The 11,413-nt window shown below is 52.4% G+C and overlaps 1 protein-coding gene across 5 annotated transcripts; it reads right to left on the reverse strand.

The window, feature by feature from the left end:
- Positions 1-67: 67 nt before the first annotated feature.
- On the reverse strand, positions 68-5,532 carry CYBC1 (cytochrome b-245 chaperone 1). Of its 5 annotated transcripts, none has more exons than XM_036093122.2 (7): positions 5,418-5,532; positions 4,478-4,601; positions 3,574-3,615; positions 2,886-2,959; positions 2,189-2,324; positions 1,548-1,692; positions 68-1,176 (listed from the first exon to the last, which is right to left on the reverse strand). In XM_036093122.2, exons 2-7 carry the CDS (start codon positions 4,560-4,562, stop codon positions 1,056-1,058), a joined length of 603 nt encoding a protein of 200 aa, XP_035949015.1. In that variant the 5' UTR covers positions 4,563-4,601; positions 5,418-5,532; the 3' UTR covers positions 68-1,055. The 5 variants fall into 5 exon arrangements, with proteins under 5 accessions (XP_035949015.1, XP_077922433.1, XP_077922432.1 ...); XM_078066307.1 differs by having other exon boundaries at positions 4,478-4,676; positions 5,418-5,503; XM_078066306.1 differs by having other exon boundaries at positions 4,478-4,914; positions 5,418-5,502.
- Positions 5,533-11,413: the final 5,881 nt, after the last annotated feature.

Here is an 11,413-nt window from a genome sequence, read left to right on the forward strand (position 1 = left end):
GCCAGCCAAACAGATCCCTCCACAACTCAGGGCCTTCTCCAGTCGGGATGACCACACCAGAAACCAGTTAGAACATTTCATACTTTATTTTAGAAAAAGAAGGCTTTCAGATTTTACCACTTTAAAACCTAACTTTGGCATGTGTAAATGACTGCATCCCCAAACTAGAGCTGTTGGTGACCTCTGCTAAGAAGAGGGTGGGTCTCCCCAGAGACCCCACCCTCTTCTGCAGTGCTCCCCAGCCAGTCCTAGACATAGCTCCTGAGTGCCCGCTCAGAGGTGCCCTTGCTGCCCCCACCTCTGTGGGGGCTGCTACAGCAGCCCTGGGCCCACGTCCTGCCTGGGTTCCTAAGGGAGCTGCCCTGGTCTAGGGCCTGCATGAGGCTTCCCCCACCCCGTGAAAGCCCAGCTGCAGGCCCAGCTGGACAGGTGCTGTCTGTGGGCTGGGGAGGCCTTGGGAGTGGCTGCAGTGCACATAGTCAGATGGGGCCCTCAGCGTCCACCCTGGGCCCTACAGACCCTGGGCAAGCACCGCACTCTAACCACTGAGGACGCCGAGCCCGAGAAGGGCTACAGCATGTGGGGCAGGACCCACTGGGATTCCCACGGACAACTGGCGAGTGTGGCTGTCGTCCTGGCATCCTCAGAGCCTGACCCAGCCACTGGCCCTGGGCCCACCTGCTAAAGCCCTGCTCTCAGTGGGGAGCTGGTGCTGGCAAACCTCCCTGCCCCCCCGCCGGGAGCCTGGGCATCCCTCCCCATTTCAGAGACCTGATCCCCACACAGCTGGTGGGCAGTGGGGTACGTGTGCCCTCGTGCCCCACCCACACCACCCAGGCTGGGGCCAGCCAGCTGATGCCAGGAGGAGGCAGCTCTGAGGCCTGCAGAAATCAGCCTGTGGTTTTGCTCAGAGGGCGGAAGCAAGCAGCAGGAATGGCTGAGGGTCCCACCCTGGCACTGCCAGGGACACACCCAGGCGCTGGAAGACGACTTGCCAGTGGCCCATCAGGCCTACCAGGGCACCACCAGAACCAAGGCCAGGGGCTCTGTGGGCATCAGCTCTGGCTCCCCGGGCCATCAGCCTCGCTGTCACTGCTCTGAGACAGCTCCACAGGACTCTCCAGGCGGTGCAGTTCCAGGAAGGTGGCAATAAGCTTGGCGATGGCTTCCACGTCACTGGGCCAGGCCGACACCGGGAGGAAGGGCAGGTTACCATGGCAGACGTGCCTGCTGCCCACACCATTCTCCTGCTGGACCACCCACCTCTGCCACCCCCAGGGCTCCCCTCCAGGACATGGTGCCTTCTGTTCTGGTCCCCACCTCACCTGACCCCAGCCCTGCTCTCTGTCCTCATGGAGACTCTTGTCCCCATCCCCTCTGTCCCTGTGGAGACTCCCAACATTTCCCTAGCAGCAGGGGCAGGCCACGTTCCTCCAAGTCCTCTCCCTGGGCCCAGCCACGAAGTCCACTGTGGGGGCCACCTGATAGGAGGGTGAGGGGCACAGGCAGCCAGCTGTGGCCAATCAAGTCACCTGCCCAGAGCTTACCTGCGGTGGCCCATGACAGCGCTCTGGGTGAGGGGGTGGGAGAAGCCTGTCGCAAACCGCAGCACCACCACGTAGCCCTTCCCGAAATACCGGACTTTCTCCTCCTCCACGTTCACATCCCGGATGTCATTCAGCAGGACCACCACTGCGGGTGGGGGTCGGTCAGGGGTCCCCTCCTCCCCACCTGCCCCTCCCGCCTGTGTGCTGGGCACGGCCACTCTGGGGCCACTCTCCAGAGGACGGCGTCACAGGTCTGTGGCCACAGCACAGGCTTGTGCAGAGAGTGCCATCTGGGTGAGGAGGGGCATCCAGCACACCCGGGGTCACCTTGGAAAGCCTGCCCGTGCTCCCATGAGCAGCAACACATCAGGGACGGGCTAAGGTCTGTGTTGCCCGTCTTTCTGCTTCATCTTCCCCCAGCCGTTGAAAAATGCCTTCCTAGTGCCTAATGACCAGCCGCTGAGCCAGAGGCTGCCAGGCAATGTCCGGGGTCACCCTGTGTCACCCAGCGGCCAGCCTGGACCCACCCCATTTCTGGGCCTCAGGCCTGGTCTCTGCGGTCTCGCTCACCACCCTCCATCCAGTCTGGAATAACCAGCCTCCTGCCGCGCCCTGTGTCCCGTACACTCCGCATGCCTCACCTTGGTCGTGGCCAGTTCTGAAGAGAGTCAGCAGCTTCCTGTACAAGCTGAATGTGTGCAGAACCACCTGCCCGGTGCTCTTGTTGAACACAGCTTCCTGGAAAACCGGCCAGAAGGGGCTCATCCGGCTGCGGGCCTGTGTGTGTGCAGGCCAGCCACACATGGAACTTCCAGAGGGGGGCCTGGACTCGCGGGAGCGGACACTCGGGAAGACACCCAGCTCTGCCAGAGCCGAACACCCACAGCCAGACCCTCCCGGGCTCCTGTCTGTTGGGAGCACGGGGCCGGGGGTGTAGAGAGAAAGAGGGGCGTCTAAGCAGGTGCTCTCCCCAAGCAAAAGAGAAGTACAGCAGCTGAGGTCATCAAACAAAGGAATAGAGGTCAAAGTTTGGAGGTCAGAGCACCCGAGTCCTGTGGTTCCTCATGAAGGGGACCAAGGCACAGGGGAGACTGCTGGCCACCAAGGGAGACGGACTGGCCCTCATTCTGTTCTGTGCTATTGGCAACACTAGGGAGTAAAGAATTTTGGTGGAAACAGTCATGAAGAGCTTCTACGAGAAAAATAGCTTCAGAAAATTCCTCGACCCAGAAACCACTAAGCTAAGGTTTCCGAGTGGGGAGTGTGTGAGGCCCCAAAGCCTCTCCTCCTGCTGTGATTCCCATTGCACCCTCCCACCCTCACCTGTGCTGGCCTTACCTCCCAGTCCTCCAGGTTCTGCACGGCCACGAACAGGCAGCCCGTGACATAGAAGAGCTTCCAGCCCAGACTATCTGAAGAGCAAACACAGCACACAGCCGGGTGAGGGACAGCAGCAGAGAGGTGAAGGCCAACATGCCATGGGGGGCCCTCCCCAGCTGACACTGGGCAGGGGCGGCATCTGGGGCTGGCTGACCCCGGCCCAGGGCGGCCACCTGACACTACTGTCCCGCAGAACCACGTGTGAAATGCTCAGCCAGCTCTGTGCACCCTCTGCTGTCCCTCCAGTGTCTGCTGGACACAGGAGTCAGGGCTGACCCGGCTCTGCCCATCATGGCGCAGTTTCTGATACTGGAGAGAGGAACCTGCAGGGGCGGCTGGAAGTGTGGCTCACCTGCAGCAGAGCCTCGGCAAATACGAGAGAGCGCCTTCTTGAAGAATGTGTCATGACACAGGAAAGTGCTTCAGATACAAGAAGGGAAAAGCACAGGCTGCACGGGACAAGCGATTTAGGAAGGACACACCAGCACACGGAGCTGGGGCTGCACGTGCGAGCCAAGAGGCAGAGGCGCCTGTGGCCCCAAAGGCTGGGCCTCGGTGAGCACCACAAATGGTGGGTTCCCTCTCTTTTCTCTATTTCCCAAACAGCCGAGGAAGCTACTGGGGGCGGGGGGGTGATGCATCTCACCTCCACTGTAGTATGCAGCAGCCAGGCCAATCGACAAGATTCCTGCAGAAAGAAAAGAAAGCAAGTGCCTCCCTATTGGGCCACCACGAGCCCAGAGCCCCCTCCTCCCAGGAGCCACAGGCCCAGACAAGCAGGCCCTCCCTGGGCGGGAAGCAGGCCCTCCCTGAGCGAGAAGCTCGGTCTTCAGGGGGACAGAAGACCACCAGGCTCAGAAGTGGGGGAAACAGCCAGGAAGTGCACTCAGAAACGGGGCAAATGCCATTCACAGGATTCCCTAAATACGTTCCTCTACCCTCTACCCCTTCCCAGAGCTGCTGGGAAACCAGACAGAGCAGCCGACAGCAAGGGTTTTACTCCAGCAGCACGTGGTGTGGGATGAACATAAGATGTACGTAAAGAATCACAACATGGCACGTGAAGCAGAACAGGCAGGCAGCCACATGCAGGGTCACGGGAAAGATGGACCAGAGACAAGCTGCTGAAGGCACAGCCACGCCACTCTTCATATGTCCGATCCCATCAACACCACGCGCTGCCCCTCCAGTGCAGGACCCTCTGATGGACAGTGAGAGGGACGGAGGAAAAAATGGGAATGAACTGTGGCCCATCACGTAAGCCTCTTACACCTGCAACCAGGTGTATGGAAGCAAGTAAAAGGAATACGAGGACCTCAAAAGAACATGCACAATATTAACATTAAGATATTAAGTGGTGAAAAAAAGGACAGATCCTCCGTAAAGGCACGCATATAGGGCAAAAGCTGTGCATATAGGGTAAAAGCTGGAAAAGATACAAAATAGCAAAACAATTGCTATACTTGGGGGTAACAGAACAGAGGACAGTTTCATTTTCATCTTTTTTTAAGTTAGATTTTTAATCTGAGGGAAAATACGGAAATCCTTACCAACAAGCAAAGACCAGGACCTGATGCCCGGAGCCCTCTTCAGATGGAGGCAGGAGCTGGTGCGTGACTCCACCCGCATGTACATCCCTGGACTGAGCGCGCACCACTCTCGGCAGGAGACGGGCTGGGAAGGGCAGACACACCACAGCTGGAGTCCTCACGCCAATGCCTGCTCACAAGCGCCCAGCTCCTCACCAGCCTGGAAGCCAGTCAGCTTGTGTCCACGGCGGTCTGCGCAGTCCCCCAAGGACCCTTTCCTCTGCAAGGCCCTTCTCTGCTCAGTTACGCTGATTGCACGGGGGCTACTTGCCCAGCTCAGTACTCGCAAAGCGTCGACAAGCACTTGACCACCAGCTGGCCCGTCCTGCCTGGAAACCGCAGTCCTCGGAAACCGTTAGCCCTCAGCTGCATTCACGCTTCCGACAGCCTCGCAGAACCTATCAGAATGCCCTCATTTCCCTCTGCTGGCCTCCACCCAGAAAGGGAACTGAAAGTCCCAGCGTGGGCTGAGTCTCCTCCGGCCGCTGGGACAACAGGCCACGCGCGGCGGAGGGTCGGGAGCGCCCCAGCACCTGCTGAATGCACGCTGCCCCCGCGGACTGCAGCGCACGCAGAGCGCGGGCTGGGCACCCAGTTCCGGGTAGCTTTCCAGATACTGCAGGGAAGTCAAGTCAAACTTACGACAATAAAGGGTGGGTTCAATTGATCCACACGAGTGCCGGGTCTTGGTCCACCGCCCGGCCACCCCCGACGCAGGCGAGCCGGGTCACGCCGGTCGGCAGCTCCGCCGCAGCCGGACCCACCCGACCCCCTCAACCAGGCCCCGCGCGCCCGGCCCGCTTCCCGCAGCTCTGAGACGCCCCGCCACCGACGCGTCGCCCGCCCGGGCCGCTCGCCGCCCGCCCGCTGCCCGCGAAGACGGCCCGACCCCCCCGCCTACCGATCACTAGACCCCGCGGGCGCGGGCGCAGGGCCGGGACCTGTGGCGGGCGGCTGGCCGCCGACTTCCGGGGTTGGGGGCGGGACCGCAGACTTCCGGACTGTCGGGGGCGGGGTGGCTGACTTCCGGCCTCCGCGGAGCGGGCGGGGCCGACTTCCGGGGGCTCGGGCGGGGCTGTGGTTGACTTCCGGGCTCCAGGGAGCGAGCGGGGCCGACTTCCGGGGTGGGGCGGGGCTGGGGCGGGGCTGGGGCAGGACCTCGTCCTCACCTCAAGGCGGGAGAATAAGTGGTTCCTGAGTATCCCGGGTGTCGTGGGGAAGCACCGCTAGCAAATGCGGGCAGGAAGCAGGTGGCCTGTGCTGGTGAGGGCCGCCACCTGAGGACGTCTGGAGGGTAACTGAACCCTAGGAAGTCTGTAAAGGTAAATTATGCCTCAAATAAAAGGGGCGTCTGCCTTCTGCTCAAGGCTCCAGCCCCGCGTCGGGCTTCTCGCTCAGCGGAGTGTCTGCTACTCCCTCTCCCCACCCCCCACCCCCAGCTCGTGCTCGCTGTCTCGCGCTCACTCTCAAATAAAATCTTTTTAAAAATAAAATGACAAAAATGGGAAGTATCTGAAGGTAATCTAACAACAGATGTGTACAAGCTAAGGCAAAAATTGTAAAGTCTAGTAACACTGAAGTAGAGATAAGATAGTTGTTCATGCGTTGAAAAGTCATCTAAAAGACAAATTCTACTAATTTGATCTGTAGATTCAGTGCAATCGCAGTAAAATGTTAACCTTAACAGTAACACTGCCCGCTGTTCCACCAGCAAAGAAGGGGTGCTCTGGTATTAGCAGAGAATCCCAACCCAGGACACACAGGCTCCACCACAACCACGGGCACGTCCGGAGAGTAAGGAGAGGAGGCTCTTTTTATAGGGGGTGGGGGGTGGGGAGGGGGTGGATTGTTGTAAACAGAAAGTCCATTGGAGTAAGCTGGGAGCTGGAAGTATGGTGGCTTCTCATTGGCTGGGCTGTGGCCGCCTCCCATTGGCTGGGCTGTGGCTGTCTCCCATTGGCTGAGCTGTGGCTGTCTTCTATTGCCTGGGCGGTGGCCATCTCCCATTGGCTGGGCTATGGCCGTTCCCATTGGCTGGGCTGTGACCCTCTCTCATTGGCTGGGCTGTTGTCAGAGACTTGCAGTAGGAAAGAGTTTTCTCCAGGAAAACCTTGCAATGGCCACGGAGGTGGCCTACCTGCTCCACCAAAACACCACCTTCCCTTACTGCGGAAAGATGAGGACCGAAGCAGGACTCAATCCCGTGGTCCCTGGTCAGGACCCTAAATTGCCTTTCCAGTTCTGAGCAGATGAAGGGAAGGGCCCTCCCTGAAACAGGAGAGCCTCCACCACAGTCACTGCCCCCTCCCCAAGTGCTCGCCAAAGCGGGTGGTCGAGTGCCATGTGGGGTGCTGGAAGAACAGAGGAGAGCTTCGGTTCCCATCGTTCTCTTTTCTTGTTTATTCTCAATGTGTTTTATAACTTACATAAGATGAGTACAACGGTGCATAGTCCCTTATAAAGAAATACATGTACATCGGTGTGCATAACCCTAGAAGATTTACCAATATAAGCACATGATCAAAACTTTGGAAACGACTTTTTTACTTTACCAGTCTGCTTCAGATACTCTCTGCCTGTGGTTCCCAAACCTGAGCAGGCATGAGAATCACCGGGCAGGTTTTTGAAACACAGATTGCTAGCACCTGTTCCCAGTGGTGTGTGGGAGCGTAAAATTTAGATGTTGCTAATACTGCTGGTCCCGGAGCCACACTTGGAGACCATTACTCTAGCTGCAGCAAAACTGGGCAGTGTCTGAACACAGCAGGCTCCCTGACCTGACCCCTCAGCTCACATTCCATCTTCCTGAGATGGACTTCCCCTACACCATCTTGAAGGTCTATTTGAATTGTTAGTACCTTCTTTAAGTCCTTCCTGCTTGCTGCAACTGGAACTGATCTTATTCCTCAGAATTTAGGTAGAACTGAGATGATACCCAGGAAATTCTACTTTGTGTTACATTTTATTTGCATAATTTCACCTTTTCTACTAGATTATATGCTATTTAAAAATGAAGCCTGCACTGGACTCTTACAAATGTTAAATGTGTGAACAAATGACAGTTAATTTGGTTAGAATCCTGCTGAATATTGGTAATAGCAAGACTGGAAATACAATATCCATAAATAGGGGACTGAGTGAATAAAACTGTATATTGTGCCAATTATTAATGCATTCTATCTCAGCTCTAAATTCAAACTTCATTGCCTGATCCATGAAAATGGATCTGAGCCCTCTATTTTTTGTGTACTCTCTGGCATGATGCTAAACTTTGTCAATAGAGGGTGCTGGAGAGACACTGCAGGAGGAAGAGCTTTTCTTCCTGCTTCTGCTGTGCTGGATCTGCAGGCTCCTGCGGCCCCCAGGCCTTCTCCAGCATCCAGCTCTTACAGTGCACACTGGTCAGCAGTAACCAGTACCCACCAGCTTCCCCTCACAACCCCTTGAGTGGTTTTGTAGAAAAGTATCTCTAGTGAGATCCCTTCTGTGGAAAAAAAACCTTTCCCCAGCACCCTGCAGAGAAGATTTCCAGCAAGTTCCATCACTGCGACATCTGACAGCTTCTCTGCCATCCAGTGAGCCAAAGGCGGCCTTCTCCAACAGTCTAGATCTCATCCCTGGGGATAGTGAGCTCCTCATTGTCATAGCCCTGGTTGGGGTGGTTGTGGTTACTCCTTGTTTCTTACAATTCTTGCATTCTTTATAGTCTCATTTCTTTTTACTGGCCAATCCCTCACTCCAATCCCCAGTTATTGCTAATAATTCTTTATATTAAACTCTCTGTTCAAATTACTGTGTGCTTTCTCTCTCCTGATTGGACCCTGTGAAATACATATATCCTCACGAAGGAATGAGGAATATCTCTATACATTGCTATGGCATGCTCTCCAGCATGTATTGTTGAATGATAAAAGCAAGATGGAAAAACGTGTGTAAGGTACTATCACTTAAGAAGGGGGTGTACAGGATGCAAATATATGTTGAAATGTAATATGTAAAATGTGTTTTTATTCTGCGTAGTAGAGTTAGTTAGCATTGTTAGCGTGAGACTTTTTATGTATGTAATATGAGACCATGCAAATGAGTATGTTAGGTAGGTACTACTGGGAACCAGGAATTTCAGACAGGAGTAATGGATGTGAGGTCAATAAGATCAATTATTTAGAACCCTGTATTCCTGGATTTGAATTAGAAGGACCAGTGTGAGTTCATAATGTATTTTGCTTTAAAAAATACATGTGTCCTCATGCTGTCCACTGAAAAGTCCTGGAAACAATGACCAATGCAGTAGCAATGAGCAATTCTAGGATCCATTCTGTGGTTTTTAAATACCAATTCCTACTAAAGGAACCAGGCTTTTTGGAGAAAGGACTGATTTCAAGTCTGAAACAGGAAATGTACAAGCAAATGTATCAAAAAGCAAAGGGACTGTTAGCATTTGAGCATCTTTTCAAAAAAATTTTGGAGCCTAGCTGAAGAGATTCTCTTTGTGAAAAAGAAAAAAAGGATTTGAGTATCAATAAGAACAATAATTCAAATGAATTGAAAATCTTCAACCATTTAAATCCATAACTCTTGGGGCACCTGGGTGGCTCTGTCAGTTAAGCGGCTGCCTTCAGCTCAGGTCATGATCCCAGGGTCCTGGGATCAAGCCCCGTGTTGGGCTCCCTGCTCCGCGGGAAGCCTGCTTCTCCCTCTCCCTCTGCCCCTGCTTGTGTTCCCTCTCTCACTGTGTCTTTCTCTGTCAAATAAATAAATAAAATCTTTTTTAAAAATCTGTAACTTTTTTTTTTTTTTAAACGTGAAACCCAACATGGGACTTGAACTCACAACCCTGAGATCAAGATGCTGAGCTGAGATGCTCAACCGACTGAGCCACCCAGGAGCCCCCAAAATCCATAATTCATAATGATCTATTTTTAAATTCTTTGTTCACTTTCGGAGGATGCTGAGAAAGGAACTTGGATTTTTTTCTTTTTTTTTTTTTACCGATTTATACATTCATCTTGCCTTTCTTTATAAAACTTACAACAGAGTAACCAAATAGTGAATGAGAGGAATTTCTCATTATGAAACTATTCCTGGGGCGCCTAGGTGGCTCAGTCGTTAAGCGTCTGCCATCGGCTCAGGTCATGATCCCATGGTCCCGGGATCGATGGGCTCCCTGCTCAGCAGGGAGTCTGCTTCTCCCCCTCCCCCTGCTTGTGCTCGCTCTGTCTCAAATAAATAAATAAAATCTTTAAAAAATATATATTCCTGCTAATAAATTAATAAGAAATGGTAGGATTAAAACACTGCTGTCATGAATGAATGGATCTATGCAGTTTTATCAATGGGCGCTAATTAATATCACAGGAAGGAGTTAGTGTAGCCTCCTGATGGAATTACACAACAACATCTATGAAATAGACTTGCCAAAAAATTTAACCTGGGATCAAGGCACAAGAACATTCGACTACTCTTTCCTGGGAATTCAGAGGACAAGGGTATACTAAAGGACTCCACAAGGGTGCAGGCAGCAATTCTTGGAAACCCTACAGCCAAACCACCTGACTTCTTTATAATGATATGCAAGGCGAAAGAGAGGGAGTGGATGGAATCTACAAAGTTAAACACACACACAGCCTTCAGACACTGTAGTGTCTTTGCAACTTCTTAGTGAGCCTCAAGTTATTTTAAAACAAAAAGATTTTTTTAAGAGACAGGAAACACACAAACCAATGAAAATATTGGACTTATTTAGGTCCTGATTTAAACTAAAAAAGGGGGGGGGGTGCCTGGGTGGCTCAGTCGGTGAAGTGTCTGCCTTCGACTCAGGTCATGATCCCAGCATCCTGGGATCCAGTCCCGCATCAGGCTCCCTACTCAGCAGGGAGTCTGTTTCTCCCTCTCCCTCTGCCTGCCGCTTCCCTTGCTTGTGCACTCACTCTCTCTCTGTGTCAAATAAATAAATAAAATATATATTTTTAAAGAGATCAATTTAGGGAAACCTGGACACTAACTACATATTTGATGAAATTAAGTAATTGTAATTTGTTTTCACACATGGTAATTAATGGTATTGTGGTTATGTTTCTAAAACAATAACAAGAAATATACAAATGACAACCTAAAATTATCCTCTTATTCCTGCTGAAAATTGAGGGAATGTGTTTTCTGAGAGGTGCCAACATACATTTGAGTAATGTAGGGGTTAGACCTTCTGATTTTAACTTATGCATTTGTAAAAAGCTGTATGAACCACTATAAATTATGAAACTGAATCAAGGAAACCTCCTTTAGGAGGGGTTGGGAGCAGGCAAAGGAAGCTCTCCCCCAACACTGTTCTCAACTGCAGACCCAGCAGGAACCTTGCAGGTAAATACTACCTTAGCCACTACTTTACTACCCCAGCAGGAGGAAGTTAGGTTTCCTCAAGCCCAGGCAACAAGCCAGTCAATGAGAGGCAGTCACAGCTCAGCCCTCGAGAAGCCACTATTTTACTCCAACGGCCTTTTTGTTTACAACAGCCCCTCCCAACACCCCCTTTCCTCTACAGAAGTGTGTTCCTCTCCTTTGTTCTCCCGACTTGCCTATGGTTTTGGTGTAGCTAGCCTGGTCTGGATTGCAATTCTCTGCTATTCCCAAATAAACCCAATGTGCTGGTAAAATGACTGGCAGCTTTATTTTTAAGGTCACCAGTTGCTTTTATTATGATCCACTGAACTTTCCTAGGCATGCTTCTCATTTCTGATCATCCTGCAAAGAGCAGACACTGATTTTATAAAATGTTTATTTTCATTATTATGAGTTAAACATTTTCGTTTTAACCCTGTAGCTGGTGTCATTTCTCCCAGAAACAGTAACTACTCATTATTTGCAAAGCAGGTGCCCGATCATCCACACACCTGCTGAGAA

This window comes from Halichoerus grypus, chromosome 2 (assembly GCF_964656455.1).
Source record: "Halichoerus grypus chromosome 2, mHalGry1.hap1.1, whole genome shotgun sequence".
NCBI classification, from domain to species: Eukaryota; Metazoa; Chordata; class Mammalia; order Carnivora; family Phocidae; genus Halichoerus; species Halichoerus grypus.